The sequence below is a fragment of the Crocodylus siamensis genome, chromosome 5 (assembly GCF_052110815.1).
Source record: "Crocodylus siamensis isolate JL-2025a chromosome 5, ASM5211081v1, whole genome shotgun sequence".
Taxonomy (NCBI): Eukaryota; Metazoa; Chordata; order Crocodylia; family Crocodylidae; genus Crocodylus; species Crocodylus siamensis.
Window position 1 is genome coordinate 121,703,038 of NC_143399.1, and position 18,940 is coordinate 121,721,977.

An 18,940-nucleotide genomic window follows, 5' to 3' on the forward strand; every position below is an offset into this window, starting at 1 on the left:
TATAGGATCTGATTTCAAGGTTAGGTACATATAATAGTGTTTATATAGTGCTGTCTAAGAAACACACACTATTACCTAGATAATATATTATAAGCATATTAAAATATCAAATGAAGCAGTGAGACTGTGAATTCCCAAGATGTCACGAGTTGTAGTTGACAGAATTTATGGTGAATTTCTGGTCAGCCTAGCAGAACGTTCTGTGGCAACCACTTTGCCATGAAGACATGGAGGTCAAAGTGCAGAAAGCACTGGCAGAGAAAAAAAAAATACAGAAACATTTTTAAAAATGCATAAACTCACTTCAATGCACTATGTAGTTTCTAGTATGTCTTGTTTAGATTGCACCTTTTTTAAAATGTGGACTTCAGATTCTTAGCTGGTTGAAATTCATGCCTTGAAGAATCATTAATTTTTGTAGAGGTTTAAAGCAATGTGCATCAGGAGTAAAGCATTTTGGCACAGGCACCCAGCTGGTGGTTTCAAGTAAGTCTCTCAATTTTTTCTTAAAGGTTTTTTTGCTGTCTGATACAAATCCAGAAATGTCAGAATCAAGTACTGGCAACCATTACTTTATTTCTCAACCTGTTTAGCCCTGCTAATTATTGGTAGGTAAAAAATATTTATTAAAAAAACTGTTTTAAAGCCACTCTTAAAGCTCCCTTTGTAAAGAATATAAATCCATACCCTGAATTTGATTTTGTAAGGAAATAAGCATTCAATTACCTTTTAAGAATAGTAAAGCAGTAGCATAGTGGTGTTTTTAATAATAACTCATCTGAAATATTAGTATTGGACATTGGTAATAGAAAATCTATTTAAAAGCCTTGGACCATCTATATAAACTGGCACTACAAAGGATTTCTTTTCTCAGAGCACAATGTATTTAACAAGTGATGTCTGCCATCTATGGCAAAAATCAAATTGTATTTAGATCTCAAAATCCTGATGCCAGTGAAGTAAATAAAAAAAGTCTCAATGATTACTCTAAACCTTGGGTTTCACCTGCAGCAGTCTCCAATTCAAAATTAAGTAGTTACCTCTAACTAGCAAGAATGAGGTCAAGTGCCTGGAGATATTGTTAAGCCTTACCACACTGTGGACGATACAAAAATATTTGGAAGTGGCACCAAGCTTGTTGTTACTGGTAAGTATGAAATATTCAATTTATGAAGTGTTATATACCATCCATTTAGTTCCCAGGCATAGGATGAAGTGAGGTTGTACTTTTAGTAACCCCAGTGAAAACTGAGGGTGCTGAACCTGTTGTGGCTGCTTAGCTGTACAGGATATATTTCTAATAATAAAAGCATAACAAAATTGTCTTTTCCTTCCTAATGAATGTCCCAATCAAAGAAGGCTTTTAAGCATGTGTTTAAAAGCCATCTCAACTCAGCAAAGTATTTATTGTTATTCTTGCTGGTTTTGGATATTAGGGGATTGAATGAGACTTCTCTGCCTTAAATGAAGCATATACTACCATCTGGATACTGCTAAATTGTCCTTGTTAGGACAACTATTCCTTAAAAAAAAATTATCTGGCTACATCAAGTGGAAGAAATGACCCCAAATTATTCCTAAGATTATTCTCACTGTAAGGGCTATATTTTACTCTTATCTATATGAAAGTATACTTTGATTAGCAAGTGTTTTTTCATGATGGAATTAAGGCAGTATACAAAAAAATATTTGTTAACCATAGCCTGTGGGCCCTAATTGGAAAAATACCTTGTTCCTCTTTTATGGATATTCAAGACCAAATATGTAAAATGAAACTCATGTTGTTTAGAGGGAGATTTTAAAAGGCAGTGCAGCATTTAAAATGTGATTGAATGTTCAGTCCTTAGATACCATTTGTATCAGTGAAAATCTCCCCCCACAAGTTTCTTTATCTTATGAGCATGTTCCTTATTTGATAATTTATTTGAAGGTAGGAAAGAATGGTAAATAGTAAACCTGTTTTTCTTTAAAAAGCTGTCTCTGTTATTCATCCACCTAAATAGAATAAATTTGTATAAATATTTGTAAAGGGCTCATTCATAGTGATTCATATAGTGGCTTCTTAATCAAAGTATTTGGCTCTGGTACAAGGCTTATTATATCAGGTAAGTTGCCTGTTAACTATTGTCACCTGAAGATAAAAATGCTTATTGTTATCTTAGGAAAATTGTGTTATCAAACGTAAGGCTAAAAATGCAGCATATATATAGCATTATTTTATGAGAAACTAAGCGCTCTCTTTGTGATGAAATTTGCTCCTCCGATGAAAAACAAAGTTAATAGTGCAAACTGATAACGTTTTAATGATTTGAAATCATTATTATTTCAGGCTTGAATTTCATGACAGATTTAGTTTTCTCTTAATAGTTGGAACAAAGGGAAATTAAGGTTCTATTGAGATCAGTAGCAGAATTCACATTGTCATCAATGCAGCCAGGATTTCTATATAACTGTATATTTTTGTGGGGACAGGGTCATGCACAGGTATATAGAACAAACATACACTGCTTTTCAGGTCATAGGTAGTAAATTAATCTGATTATATTCTCAAGCAATCACTCCTTTTTTCAAAAAACTGGCTTTACTCCACTGATTATAAAATAATTGCTCCAGACTTGCAGCAAAGTAAGTGAGAGCTGAGTCAGGGCTTCTTTAGAGTTCTTGATTTGTGAAACAGCAAAGTAAAAAAATAGGAAGTAGAATCAAATGTATTGGTGTCAGCAATTTGATAAAAAAGGTCTTTTCGTGTAACTTTCTCTTTTGTGGTACTAGTCATCATTATTAAATCAAATTAAAGGCGGTTGATTAAATCAGCCCAACTTAAAACCAGAGACTTCTGAAGGCAACTTTTTGGAAAAACTTCTCAGGGGATTAGCCAAGGACTAAATTATCTTTCAGTATCTAGGGAGTTTTTAATTCAGGACAGAAATGTAGTGGTTTGGTGGGATAGCATGAGGAAGCTTTGCCACTACTGTGTCTGTTCTGGGGAAAAGAAAAGAAGACTATAATCTACAATGCAGTCTATCTAATAATGCTGAAGAGCACTTTGCTACTGTTTTCAAACAATAAGAAAAACCCCCAAACTACTCTCCAAAACCTAATGTCAGTTTTTTCATAGCGCAAATAAAGGCAAATATATCTGGCTGGCTTTTTAAAGGTACACCTCACGTTATACTGCAGAGGCAAAGTTACCTGAATTCCATAAAATAAATAGCATTAAGAATACATTGATCAGTACAAATCATTAATTACAAGTATAATGTACCCACAATTGGCAATTGATATTTTAAGTCTTCTGTTGTCTAACGTTGTTGAAAACTGCTTTTCTGCTTTTTCAAATTTGACTCTAAATACTGATTTTCTACATTACTGCAGAAAAACAAAATACATTGTTTCTTGAGAAGCATTTAAGCACCAAATCCAATGCCTATTGGCCACAAAAGAAAAGAAATGCAAATTAATGGCAGAATGTAACATGAAATTGCTAACGAAGTATATTAGCAAGCTGGACAGGTATACCCATTAAAAAAAAGAAAAGAAAATTCATTACAATTGTTACTACCTTGAATCCTGGCTGACAGCTTTAACAGCAATACCAAGGATTTATCAAACAATTATTTTACCATTTCACTCTTTTTATATCATCTTTGGAAACTGGTTCCAAACTTTATACATGTTTTTGCAAAGCATTCAGACACAGTGAGAGTACTTATAATAAAATCTTTGGCTCCGGCACAAAGCTTGTTGTAACAAGTAAGTATCTGATTTGTGATTACATAAAGTTTGCAGATGGGAGCTTGGGGAATGGAAAAGCAGCATAATGAATCTGTTTAGTATGTATATATGACACTTACATAGGGAATTCATGGTAAAACAGGTGATATATCAGACTTCTGACTGTTCTCAAAAAGTTTCTTCTATTCATCTTGGGTCAAACCCAATGGCTCTCACCTCAGAGCAGAAGACCATTCAGAGGTCTGTCCTCTTTATGGGGGGTAGAAGGCTGGGAAAGCCACAGACACTGTGCTAATTAATCCCAGGGCACCAAAGGGTAGTGGGGAATTGGAGGCAAGGGACTAGAGTGAGGGGAGGACATGGTCAGTCAGTTTGTAGAAAGAAGATTGAATATTTCCAGTGATTATGCAGAAGTCCTGTGCACAACCTGTTAATTCAGGTTTAGTACAACTAGATCAGTATTTATCATATATCTTGTGATCATATATCACAAGATGATTACAAGGATATAATGAATACTTGGGGGACATAAGAAATTATGGCCCAAATCCTAGCCCGCTGAACTCAAGCAGAGTTTTGCCACTGATTTCAGTGGAGACAGGATTTTACCTGTTTCCTTTCCATCTTTCTCTTGTGGCAGTGGGCAGCTGGAAGTTCTGGTGGAGCATGTACAAATAAATGAGTAAATACTACATATGTTCATGTTCATGGGCATTTGCGCATTCACTCCAAAATCACCACTACCAGCACTAGAGTACAGGTGGATGGGAATTCCAAGTGTTATCCAACATCCGTGCAAGTTAATATCAAGACGCCCAATTACTGCAACAAGGGTATAATTAAGCTCATAATGTAGCTGTGATCCCAATCCTGAAGGTGCAGATTTAAAACTGACTTCCAATGGGAGTGGAGGCTGCCTAGTGCCATCAGTACAGCTCTCTCAAGAGCTCTTCATCCATTCTATTCAATGGCATAGCAGAGGCAGTTTCCTCACATCACAAAAAATTTTTGTCAAAGAAAATTCTAAATTGCAAAGCAGTGAAATGGACATTATAGTTCTCAATGAAATTCCTTACATTGGTACCATTGAGAACTATCACATTCATATATATGCATGGCTACTGCATTTAGAAAAAACACTTAAACCCATCCATACAGACATTTTAAGGGGTTAGGAAGAAGCAATGAAAACACGAAATAGATCACTTGATGTTATATAATATACTTAGCATTGTAGAAATTATATTTTTGGTTTATACTGACATTTTAAACATGTAGTCAGTATATAGACAATCATACTAGACAACACATCCAAGCTGAATTTAAATGAAATGTCCTTCTTTCTCAATTCAATCAGGCCAAAACCAGAAAATATAGGCATCTAACATTATGCCCTAAGCAACAGATTCTTCCTTGGTTGGATAAGTGAAAGATTTGTCTAAAAGAGAATTGAAAAGCTCCAAAATGAATAGTAATAGCATCGAATAAAGGGGTTCAATATATTTGCGTCAACTAAGACTAAAAAATACATTGACATTTTCTACATGTAATTTGGTTGGATGAACTGACTCTCCTTTCTGCCTGCTCACCCCATGTTGGTTAAGATCTGATCCTTCTTTAGTACAAAAGTCTCCTCCATTTTTCTGTAATGATGTGCAGCGCTGTGGGAGCTTGGAAACTCTTCAGTTCAGGCACAAAATTAGTTGTATCCAGTAAGTTCTCACAATAAATAATTTAAAAGTTTCATAGTGGTAAAATCTATTATGTGACGGTTGATCATTTATCTAGTAAGTTAAGAGACGGAGAGAGATAAAGCCATATTAGAAGTGTACTAGTTTATTAACAATGATAATATCTTAAGTTGTTGGCCAATGGCAAAAGTAGCAATAATACTTTATTTTAGGGGATTCAGTAATGTTAGATGCTAGGTAACTTGAATGCCTATTGCCTGCAGTACGGATGTAGCAGGAATACTTTACTTTTTGCCATTTGCACTATGTGCTCAATCCAATTTTCAGTTTTAAAAACTAGCGTTTACCTTTTTAAATTTTAAATGCAGAGTGAATTTTGTTCTCAAACGGTAAATCAGTATGATAGCTTACTACAAGTAGAAAGCACATTGTAAACCCAAAGATACAAGTTGTAGAGCATTACGTACAACCTAACTGAGCAATTCTAACTTTTGAAAATTGGAAATAGACTACTTAGAAATGAAAGCAGAAGCATAGGGTTCAAATTTCCTCAGAGGTGTATATAAAAATTAATTTATCATTTAAAGCATTTATTAGAAATTTCCACTTCAGCTGAGCAACAAGGCAGTTTGAAAAGTTAAGTGGGACCAAAACAACAGGTGGTTCAACAGCAAAAATAGCTTCAAAATTAAAGGTCTGTTCTCTATAATGCGTCAAACTCAAAGTCAGTGGAAAGAGTCCCATTGACTTTGGTTAATTCTGGATTAGATTAAAACGTTCTACACGTACGTTGGCACATCTGTTTTTGTAAACAATTACTGTGTGTATGCATGCAAAATTCAGAATTTATTTTAGATATACTTAGAGGTATGTGCCTACAAGTATCCCCAATTTAGACTCATGCATGCTGTAAAACAAGACATTTGACAGTGACTTTACCCTCGAAAGCTCAGAGCCGTAATGTCTAAGAAATGCCCAAAAAATCATGAGGTTTTGCAAAGAGCAGTGTCACTAGGCAGTGTAAAAATTTTTGCGAACCATCCATACAACTTGAGGGAGTATATAATTTTGAAACCTACTGTATGGACAAGGTCTGTTTTCCTGGGGGGTTTTCAGCACATTTGAAATGTAAAATAGCACCAAAACAAGTATGTAGTGTTGAATAACTATGCTTGTAATCTCAAAGAACAAGAAACACAACAACAAATAAATCAATCCACTTTTTTAACAATCCGTGAAGTGAGGACAAAGTAATTGAGAAAACTTACAGATTCTTTTTTTGTTGTTGTTAGAAAGTCTTGTGTGATGGTCAGCTTAATTTGTTTCTAAACAAAAAATCATCCAAAAAAATGTGCTTAACACAACCCTAAGTACAAGGTTTATAGTTTGATTCAGTCCAAAACTGTTTCAGGGAACTGTAGAATAACCTGTATAAAAATAACGTGAATACAGTAAAAGAGGTTTAGTTTTTACCACTTTAGTAAAAGAAGCTTTTAAATGTTGACACTAGTTAGGCTTTCCACAGTGCACATTTCTGCAAGGTGAGTGCTGTATAGTCTTAATTTATTTCTATATAGTTGACCAAACAAAGGCTAGAATGCCAGCCATTTTGTTTGATGAAGTATAGATACATTTTTTAAATGAACACTAACTTTTGCTTGCAATTAAGATTAGGTACAAACAGAAAATACAAAGGAAATAAGCATTTAGTTTCAAATGAAAATCCGATATTTAATAAAAGCAACCTCTGCTTTGTTGTACATGCATACTGTCAGAATGCTGCTGTTCAGGGGACAGTAGACTAGCATTTTGCTGAGTTGTGAACCTCATATTCTTTGGGTTTTATCACAGGGAACAAACAAGGGACAGATATATTAGGTACACTGAAATATGTTCTCTATTTGTCATAATGAGTATGTTAAGTATACTCTTGAGTATTTTTTTTTTTTAGTTGCCAACACTGTAGCAAAGAGCTGACCCTTTGGATGCACACCTTTTTCTTTTTGGCATGGTTCACCATAACCAGTTCATATGCTTACATAAAACTAATTATGAAATGACAGTACGTGTATCTCTTCCAGTTCAAAATCTCCATGGGTTTGGTTTGGTTTGGTTTTTTACTCAGGTCTGTAATTCGGCAGGAATTCTGAAATGCCCAAAAGAAAGTGATGTTTTTTGTATTTGTTTCCAAAGTGACAATTCTATGGCAGAATTATCTGAAAATAATGTGTGAGGTAGTGTAGAACTTAATTGATTGCATCAGCCACTCAAATTAATTTTGGCATTTAAAAACAGCACATCTGAAATTTGGCACACTTGAAATATAAGACTGAGCACCAAATGGAATAAGTTAAGTAGGGCAGCAAAACCATAGTTTAATTTTCAAATAACGCCAGATACAGCAACACAACCAAACAAAATCAATCCGCCTCTACTGGAAATCCCTGAATTCTGGGTTAGAAATCTGATATGATGGCTGTCTTCATTTGCCTCTTAAACAAAAATCAAACAAACAAGGATCTTAAGTACAAGGTTTAAAGTTTGATTCAGTCCAAAACTGCTTCAGGAAACTCTAAAATAACCTGTATAGAATAAGGGGAAAGCATTTTAGTAAAAGAAGCTTTAAAAACAACGTTGACACTAACTGGGCTTTTCATAGTGAATGACTTTACATGCAGGTGTAAGTCTCTGCAGGATTTAATGCCATACCTTCTATTAATCTAGATCATTGTAATTGACCAAACACAAAGTCTAACATTTTTAAAGGGAGCCAGAGAAATTTAAATCTCAGAGGTAGGTGGACACCTAAATCTCTCAGCCACCTTTCAGAATGCCAGCCAACCTGCTTCAAGTACAGACCATTTTTTAAAGCAGCCTCTAACTTTTCCTTATATAATTAAGCAGAAATTTTGAAATGCCCACAGTAACACTGATGCTTTTTGCCATTTTCTGATCTGTGTTATTTTCCTAAGTGACAATTTTGGGGCAGGATTATTTGAAATTCCATTAGTTTGTATCACACACTCAGGTCCATCATTTGTCCATAAAACAACTAGGATGTGACAGTTTAGTGGCCCATTATTAACAGTGTTTCATAACTAGGCTTGTCAAAATGGTTGTCCCTAGTCTAAATACCTAGAGGCCATTAAGTATTTATTTGCCTTGTTTTTCAGAAGTGTTAAGCATTACATAACATTAAATTTCATGTGCCAGTGGTATATCTTAAATTATTTTGTTTGTCTGTCTGGCAGAGGGAATTCAATGTTATGAAATGCTAATTCCTCAATTAATCAAACTCTTGATAATTCCTCAATATTTACCATTAATAAGACACACTGATATATTTTCTGAAACTGCTGCAAACAGCTTGCAAAAACAATTCCTACTGAAATAGTTGGAACTGATGTGTATTAGAATGCAGGTTATTCCCTATATTCATCAAGTTTTCTGCAGTGTGTGTCAACTAGAATAGAGAAGACTTAAAGACAGCTTTTCTAACTTTCTTCTTAAAGTTGCAAACCTGTTTGTCAATAAAGAACAAACACAGTTTTTCAGGAGATAAATTTGTCCCGGACCATCCTAGAGAATTCTGGAAAGAAACCTTTCAGATCTTGCTATCAAAAATCATTTTTATTTAAGTATTAGTTACATTTAAAAAAATCTCAAGGGTACATTTATGCCTTCCAAAATGTTCCTTTAAGTTATTGAATTTTCCCTGGCAAAGGCATAAGAATTGAAGATAGTCTGGGATGTTAATGCTATCTTAACTGATTTTCTCACCGTTTATTACCTTGTTAGAAAATACAATTAAGCACCCTCAACTGTTAATTAGTGTTTTGTTTTGGTTTTGTGCAGTAGATAGTATCAACATGTAATCTGAACACTCTCAAGACTACCAAACTGTCTGCTTGTTCTATAAATCAAAGACATGCATTTTAAGAAAGTCTGAGCAAACCCTTTTCACAAGTTTGCAGGTGTGACCAAGCCAATGAAAAGTGTCTGTTCTTTTCCATCTTCTCCATGTTCAGCTGTTTTAGGCAATCATGCATCTGCTTTGAAATGAAGCAGAAATGACAACTAAACCATCAAAAAGTGTTTAATATACTATGAGTTTCAAAACCAAGTTAAGACGTACTATTTCTTGACTTCCACAAGAAATTACTTTCAACTCAAACATATGAATCATTACAATTCATATATCCAAATCCTTAGTTAGTCATACATGAACAATTTATTCCTATCGGCAGTGCTGAATAAATGATTATAACATTTATAAACTCCATATAATTAAAATGTATTTTTGACAGATAAAATGAAAGATAGGATAAACCTATTCTGCTGATGCTAAGTATTGAGGGCTATGTGTTTTAAAGTAATTTGGGGAAACTAGATGCGAGATGTTGCTTCTCAGTGAATTCTATATGTATTATTTTCAAAAGCACAGCAACCTATTTTGAATATGCATAATTTACAAACAACTTCTCTCTCCCTCCAAAACCAGATAAACAAGTAACACTTACAGCACAAGACGAGATGCTGCATCACGTGGATGGCTCAAAGGAAACATATGTTTGCCTCGTTCATAATTTTTTCCCGAATGTTATTCGGATGTATTGGGAAGATAAAGAGGGAAAGAAAATATCAGATAATGTAGTACAGGGAGAAGTTTGGCCACCTCGGGAGGATGCAGACTCATACTCAGTCAGCAGCTGGCTGACTGTAAATAAGGACAGCAACAAGGAATATATTTGCCAGTATGAACGCGAAGGATCTGTGAAACAATCCGTCCGTGCTCAACAACTAACAGGTATATCCTACATTGCTAAAACTGTCTATATAGTTTAAAGATTTCAATTTTTCTTTACAATAATTTTGTATGTGTGTAATATATTATTGTTCCTAAAAGATAATGGAGTTATGCCAAGTTTTACCAATTGGAAAATTGTCCCTAAAGCACTTTACACAACAGAGCAGTTTGGCACATCCAGAAGCAGTTTCTCTAGCAGATTGCTAGTAGTCACTTATGTGACTTACAAAGGCCTAAGACATGGGCACAGAGGACTACACTGGTGGATTTGATACAATAGGGCCTAAAAGAACACATAAGGCTTACATGTACCCATTTGCATGTGTATTTTCTACATTTACCTCTGCATGTGAATACTTTCTAGGATAAATATATACACTGGAGAGGAAATACGGTGGGGTGGGGAGAGGTGGGGGCAGAAAGGGGAAAGTGCAATTTTACCTGTTTATATTGTGGTCACTGTTTTACTTTTTTATTCCATCTCTGAATTCCTATTAAGGAAAAAAGTGTTGTTAACTTTAGGGGAGTGTTGCATGTCGAAATTAAAAGTGGACAGAAACCAGCTAGGGGGTTGTTACACATTTTCAAGCAGTAACTTTGCAGCTGGTTGCTTTTTATAGCTGGATAGTCATTTTTAGGGTGTGATAACTACTTTGGATATGTGGCTGGTCTAAATTTATTGCACAATTAATCAGTCAATTGTGTGATAATTACTTTGCACTTGTGGCTAGTATAAATGTATTGAATGATTAACCAGTTAATTGCACAATATATATAACATGCAGCAAAGGCCTTAGACAGAACAAGCATTTGAACAGGTAATTCTTCCTTTACATGTTATAACTTTGATTCTTTCAGCAACAGCTACGACTCAAGCAGACAACTGTACTGCCAGTCAAGCAAGTGGCAAAGGTAACTTAAAAGTGTCCGGTTCTCGATTTTTAATACAGTATGTGCAAGAATTAAGCACCATGTTGTGTATTCAATATATATAAAACCTAATCACTGAAACTAGTCTACATGCAATACTTTAAGATGTAGGAAGCTGCTCTCAGTTATTTCATAAAAAGCTTCCAAAACCTAATGCCATCTCTTTAGTTCAGATCAAACACTACCCAGCTTAGTGTTGCATATTCACTGGGGTGGGGGAGTTTAATACCATCACAGCCTTAACTCAATTATATGAAGTTTGATTCACATGCATAAATTACAGCCATCAAATATTGTATAGGCATTATATTTATATTTTGTTTTTGATGTTGCAGAGAATTTCACGCACAGGACTGCATCTTTAATATACATAGTTCTTCTTCTGAAAAGCAGCATGTACTATGTCGTCGTACTCTTCTTCATATACAGAATGAGAAGCCCAACCAAGGATCCACCCAGAAAACATTAAACTATTCCTTCCAGCTTGCAAAGTCAGTATTTGTATCTTAATTTTGCTTAATAAAGCTGCTCACATAACTATAACTATAATATACATCGCTTTAAATGTGGAAAAAAAGTGGAAAAAAATCAGCTCGAGACCTTTCAACACTTAGGCATGCAAGTAATGTCACGAACACTGAAAGTTCTGCTATATCCAGTGAGCTCAATGAAACAACCTGCATTTGTGAATGCGTTTGGTGGCAGTGCTAAAACTTAAAACTAATTTACTGTTTCATTTTTAGTTTCATGGGAAAATTTCTTTTTCTTCAATTCCATTTATTTCCTTCATAAAAGAAATGTGTAATTATTGTATCAGAACTATGAAAAGTTGAGATATTTAAATAAAATGGAGAATTATAATATATTGTTTACTTTGCTTTTTTTAAAGAAATGTAAATTGAGGTTTTTTTCTTAAAGTCCTTTAGGACTTTGCCTTAGATAGACACAAAACCCATTTAAGTTTAACAGAATGATGAAGCCAAACATTTGTATTTTATATACATTGCAAACTTCTTTTAACATATAAATTGTAATGAATGAAAATACAACCCCATCTAGTTCTGTCTATACCTTCCAACAGATGCCTAAAAGCTTTTCAAAGATGGGAAGATAGGATGGAATGCACTCTTCGCAAGTTTGCAGATGACACCAAGCTGGGGGGAATAACATTGGTGTATATGACTAGGATTCATAAAAACCTTGACAAACTGGAGGACTGGACCAAAAGAAATCTCATGGAGCACGTCCACACATGCAAGTGTGTGTGCTTGCAGCAACTGAAATAGAAGCGGTGCAAATTTGAGCCAGGGCTTTTTGCCTCATCACACATGCTGGGACATGCACTTTGTTGTGGAGAAAATAGTTCTACTTGGGGCAAAATAACCTTGCCTGGCTCCTCCTGGATCTGCAGCCGGGGGGGAGATAGAGCCTGGGGCCCAAGTATAAAAACCTGCCCTGGCCAGCAGCTCAGGGCTACCTGCCCTCAGGAGCTTCTTGAGGTATTTATTTGAATGTTACAAATAGATAGGAGCTTTTGAGGCCCTGCCACTTGGTATCTGCGGACACTAGCTCCTTAGGTCAGCTACACTGCTGAAGCAACATACCAAATTCACTTTTTAAAATACCCCAAAATCCATGTTCTTCCACAATTAGAACAAAAGAGAGGGATTGATCAGATAGGGAATGTTTTATTGCTATATTTACAACGTTAAAGCTATTGGGAAGCCTGCCAGTGACTCTAGCATCATAATAAATCCTAAGTATCTGTTTTGTTTGCTTTTGGTTTCCTTACCACGTGGTGGGTATGTGATGGGGAGATGCGGGGTTTGCAGGAACAGGGGTGGGGGGATGTGGGTTGGTGTGTGGGTGGGTGTGGAGGGAGCTGGGGGGATGCAGGTGTCTGGGTAGGTGTGAGAAGACTGTGGGTGTGGGGTGCTGCTTAGGAGGGGTGGATCCCCTGGCTCCAACAAGGTGAGCCCCCCCCACAGCACATGGATTGCCCTGCTTCCCCCCGACCTGCCAGGGGCTACAGCCCCATCCCCAACCCCCTTGCTGGTCTCCATCGCCCTGCTTGTTCCCCTGTTTGTCTCCAGCCTTGGGAGGCCTGAGACCAGCAGGAGGCTGGAGACAGCAGGGGAAGTCTCAAGCTTGTCACCAAGGACTTGTCTCCAATCTCCTGCTTGTTCTTCTACATGTCTCCAGCCCCCTGCTTCTTCCCCTGCTTATTTCCAGCCTCCCGAGCAGGGGAACGAGCAGGAGGCTGGAGACGAGCAGAGAAACATTTCCAGCTCATCTCCAGGGGTTCATCTCCAGCCCCCGCACTTGTTCTCTTGCTGTCTCCAGTCCTCCGGAGGCTGGAGACAAGCAGAAGAATGAGCAGGAGGCAGGAGATGAGGGGGAGGGGAGGGGAAGTGATTAGGAGGCTGGAGACGATTCAGGGGTTCCCCTGGTCAATTCCAGTTCTGAACTGAACAGTTCCCTTCTGGCTCCTATCCCCCCCATCGCTCCCCTGCCGGGCTCCAGCCTCCTGAACTGCCCGCAGCATACCAGCAGCAGAGGTGCCATACAATTGGGGCCAAGCCCCACTGCCCCCTGTGCAGGGAGGCTCTGCCATGAAGCCCCTAGTGGACCCAACTGCTGCTGCTACTGCTAGTAAGTGTGTGTGGGGGCGGGGTTGAGACCAGGCAGGAGAGTGAGCAGGGACAGGGGGAAGAAGTGGGGGCTGGGCAGCCCCCCCATGGTCCTCATCCCCTCCCTCCAGATCCCCAACCCTCTACTTACCTGGCATGAAGCCAGGTCCAGGTTCCTGCAGCCTGCACCACTGCTTCCCCTGCATATGTAGGCAGCGTGCTTAAGCACTGAGGCAAGGGCCAGCCATAGAGACACTCTGACTGGCTACCACAGCATCTCTGTGGAGGACCGAGCCTCTAGTTACCTGCCCAGCTTTTTTCCCCCAGGGTAATTTTTGACCCCTGAATATCCAGAGGTCTAATTTTGCCCCCGTGCCGTAAATTTGCAGGATGGAACAATCCTATGCACTGGTACAGGCTGGGGACCAACTGGCTAAGCAGCAGCTCTGCAGAAAAGTGCTTGGGGGGTTACAGCAGACAATAAGTTGAAGATGAGCCAACAGTGTGCCCTTGTTGCCAAAATGGCTAATGGCATACTGGGCTGCATCAGTAAAAGTGTTGCCAGCAGATCAAGGGAAGTGATTATTTCCCTCTATTCCACACTGGTGAGGTCACGTCTGGAGTATTGTGTCCAATTTTGGGATCCCCATTACAGAAAGGATGTAGGCAAACAGGAGAGAATCTAATGGAGGGCAACTCAAATGATGAGGGGGCTGGGGGACATGACTTCTGAGGACAGGCTGAGGGAACTGGGCTTATTTAGTAGTTTACAGAATGAAAGACAGAGGGGATTTAATAGCAGCCTTCAAATTCATGAAGGGTGGTTACAAAGAGTATCAGGGGTGGGAAAAATCCATCCTGCAGGCCAAATCCAGCTCACCAGGCCATTCTATCTGGTCCATGGGGCCAGTCCTGGCACTACAGCTGGGAACTGCTAGCAGGTGAGCAGTGTGGGGGATTGGGGAACTGGCTGCAGCAGATGGGAGGAAGGGGAAGCAAGCAGGCAGGCAGAGCACAGTGACAGCCAGGTGGGAGCACCAGGGACAGTGTCAGCGGGACCCAGAGCGGGGTGGCAGGAGCACAGGGCAGGGCTGCCTGGGGCTCTATAGAGCCAGGCTGTGCTGTTGAAGCAGGGGGCAGAGGGAACCAGCCTGGCTCCATAGAGCCCCAAGCAGTTCCTGCCCAGCGCTCCTACTGCCTCACTCTGGGCCCTGCATGAGCTGACCCTAATGCACCAGTGTGGGCCCTGCCATTTGCTGCCCCTTCCTCCTGCCTGCCACAGCCATTTCTCTGCTTCCCCCATGCTGGCTGTTTGGCATGATGTGGTTCCCAGCTACAGTGCCAGGGCTGCAGGAGCAGTTGGGACACAGCAGGAGAAGGGCAGCAGCGGCAGATAGGGTAGAAGAGGCAGTGAGTAGAAGCACGGGGCCCAGGGCCAGGACCAACAGGAGCCCAGAGCCTGGGTTTGCAGGAGCACTGGCAGGGGAGCTCAAACCCTCCCCCTTCACAAGCCACAATCATCCCCAGCCACCCCCTCTACACACTCACAGCCCCCCACAAAACCCATACCTACCCACAGGCCACACACCCACACCTATCCTCCTCAATACCTGCAAACCTATACCCACCTTCCTACCCACACCCTCCCACAATACACAAGAGACTTCATTTTAAGCTATTATACTATCACCTCTATGTACACTACACAAACACATGTAAATCAGGAGAAAAATATTTCTTTAAATGAAATTAATGAATGTTGTAGTACATGTCTGATTTTTAGAATATAATCTAGTATTTTTCTGGTTCAGAGATGGCAAAACCCCCTATTGAAAGGAGTCATTCATGGGAGCAAGGGGAGGAACTTCTGGTGGCAAAGGTCAGGGGTTAAGAGGCAGGACTTCCAGTCCTAAGATGGCGACCAGGAGGTGGGGTACCTGTAAAGGGGTGGAGCTACCCATGCTGCCCTCGATGGTTTCCAAAACTCAGTAAGCAGCCCTCCACCCAAAATAATTGACCACTCCACAATCTATACCATTCTCAGTAGTGAACAGAACAAGAAGCAATGGCCTCAAGTCACAGCAAGTAAAGTTTATGTTTGATATTAGGAAAAACTCTTGTTAGAAGGGTAGTAAAGCACTTGAACAGATAAGCCATAGAGGTTGTAGAACCTCCATCCTAAGACACAGCTAGATAAATCCTTGGCTGGGATGATTTGGCTGGGATGATCTAGCTGGGGATGGTCTTGCTTTGTGTAGGCAGTTGGACTGGATGATCTTCCAACCCTAATTTTCTATGATTCTATTAAAATGTTTTGGTTTAATCCACAATCAGCAGCAGAGTTCTCTGGCACCTTAAACTCTTCTCCATCTCTCAGCTTTATAAATCTTTCATGTGCTTAATGTTCCACCTAAAATCAGAACTATCAATCTGTTGTTTTAAGGTAAAAAAGGGCACAGATCTAACTTCGGGCATGTTATGTGTATGGGTACAGGCAAGTTGAGCCTAAAGCACTTGTAAGATAAGAAAAAAAATCTGTTTGGCGTACACTTGAGACAGATACAGTTGGTAATTATTTTTCAGAATTTCAGAGACTGAACTCTTAGTATCGCCACACCCTGTGTGAAGACTGCTAAGACATGGTCTACATCTTCGTAAGTTCTTCAAGAAGTCCAAAAGCTTTGAAGCTAAGAATTTTCTTCTTTGCACATTACCATAGAAGATTGTTTTTCTTGCTGATTAAGTTACAAAACAGGTTTACTGAAAGTGTTTCTTACTGAGTAGTTAAACTGGAAAAAAATAGTATCGCTAGTACAGGACTGTTTTAAAAGGCTTTGGCTAGGTTCCAACATCTTGTTCATACAAAGTATTTAGCTCCAGGAACAGGCCTTCTGAAACCGAGAGCAATTCAGAATCACTTCTACTTGCTTTTCAAGATGAATAGGAGTTGAGAGCTTAACTGTAATTCAGAAGGCAGAATCTTAGCTATAGAAATACACACACACACACACACACACACACACACACACACTTAAACTGGTTCATCGGATCATAGAAAAAGGGCTGGAAGATCATCTAGTCCAGTCCACTGCTCAAGGCAAGATCATCCCTGACTAAACCCATCCCAGCCAAGTGTCCTTCTATTTTCTCTCAGAAGTTTCCAAGCACGGAAGTTCCACAACTTACCAAGGTAGCTTGTTTCAATGCATGACCACTCTCATACTCCAAGTTCCTCCTAATCTCCAGCCTAAATTTTCCCTGATGCTGCTTGAGACCATTGCACCTAGTCCTGCCCTTCAGTCACAGAAAAAAGCCCATCTCTATTCTCTCTATAATCAACCTTCAGATATTTGAAGACTGTTGTCAAATCCCCCACTTTCCCCATTCAGTCTTCTCTTCTGAATAAGCCTTTCCTCTTTCAGCATTCCCTCATAAGTCTTGCCTAAAAGCCCTAATGATTATCGTTGTCCTGCACTGGTCTCCAAACTCTCCATGTCCTTCCTGAAGCATGGGGCTCAAAACTGGACACAGTACTCCAAAAGAGGCGTCATCAGTGCTGAACAGAGGAAGAATCACTTCCCTTGATTTGCAAGTAACATGCCTGTTAATACAAGTATGCAGTTTGTTTTTTGGGCAACAAGAGCACACTGTTGGCTTATATTCATTTGTAGTCCGCTGTAACCCCTATATCCTTCTCTGCTGTACTGGATCCAAGCCATTTATTCACCAGTCTGTATTTGTACTTGAGATTCAGCAAGGACAAGTGCAAAGTCTTGCACTTGTCACAATAACTGCATCTCATTGATTGCAGACTACTTCTCTGCAATCTGGTCCCTAGCTCTATCTTTCAGAGTGTCTGCAATTCCATCCAATTTGGTGTCATCCACAAATTTGCCAAGTGTGCACTCCATCCCATCAAATCATTAATGAATGATGTTGAACAATACCAGACTGAGGACAGATCCCTGGGAAACACCACTTGATACCTCCTTCTAGCTAGACATTGAACCACTGAGGACTAGGTGTTGAGCACAATGATCCAAACACTTATGTATCCACCTAACAGTACTTTAGTCTGGTCTGCAGTTCCTTGCTTGTTAATGAGGATGTTGTAGGAGACAGTGTCAACAAACAGCATTGCTAAAATCAGCATATACCATAACCACTGCTCTCCCCTCATCCACAGACTGTGTCATTTTATCATAGGACATCAGATTGGTCAGGCATAACTTGCTCCTGGTGAATCCATGTGGCTCTTCCTGATCACCATGTTCTTCTCCAAGTGTTTCACCACAGATTCTCTGAGCACTCACTCCATGATATTTCTGGGTATCATTTTCAGGCTGACTGGTCTGTAGTTCTCTGGATCCTCATTCTTCCCTTTTTTTTTTTTTTTTTTTTTCATAATTTGCCCTCTTCCAGTCTTCTGGGACCTCACTCGACCTCCAAAAGTTCTCAAAAAGCCAAGTCTGCAATTAATCTCAGCCAATTCCTTCAGTACCCTTGGGTTCATCCTGTCTGGCTCTGCCAATTCAAAAGCATCCAGCTTTTGTAAGTAATCCCTAACCTGGTCTGCCATAATCTAGGCTGCTCATCTCCTTCCCTACCTCTGCTTCCAACCACACTTAGGAAGTGGTAGCTGTCCCTATTTGTGAAAGCTGAAGTAAAAAAAAAAAAAATTTAAATAAAGCCTTCTCAGCACCACCTGTGACTAGATTGCCTTCTGCATTCTGTAAGGAACCCCTGCAATCTCTGGTCCTCCTTTTGCTCTTGACATACTGTACTTGCAGAATCCTTTTTCTGGTATTTTATGTCCCTTACCTGCTATATCTCAAAAGTGCTTTGGCCTTCCCAATTTCCTCCCTGCATGCCTGTGCAATAGTTTTATACTCTTCCCTGGTACTATGACCAAGTTTCCACTTTTCATAGGATTCCTTTTTGAGATTCAACTCCTTGAAGAGATCACTGTCTAGCAAGGCTAGCTTCCTGTTGCACTTTCCATTCTTCTGTATCATTGAGATAGCTTGTTCCTGTGCCATTAAGAGGGCCTCCTTGAAGTACAGCCAGCTCTCCTGGACTCCTTTTCCCCTAAGACTTGCCCTCCAAGGAACCCTGTCCATCAGGTCCCCACAGTTTGCTAAAGTCTC

The 18,940-nt window shown here is 39.3% G+C and overlaps 1 protein-coding gene across 1 annotated transcript in view; it reads left to right on the forward strand.

Annotated features, from left to right (window-relative positions):
* The window catches only part of LOC149864504 (uncharacterized), a 32,221-nt gene extending 20,206 nt beyond the window's left edge, over positions 1–12,015 (forward strand). The window contains exons 7-10 of the mRNA XM_090049787.1: positions 3,591–3,753; positions 9,928–10,233; positions 11,092–11,145; positions 11,499–12,015. Coding sequence (XP_089905913.1) covers positions 3,591–3,753; positions 9,928–10,233; positions 11,092–11,145; positions 11,499–11,632 — 657 coding nt within the window. The 3' untranslated portion in view covers positions 11,633–12,015. The remainder of the gene's footprint in view (positions 1–3,590; positions 3,754–9,927; positions 10,234–11,091; positions 11,146–11,498) is intronic.
* Positions 12,016–18,940: the final 6,925 nt, after the last annotated feature.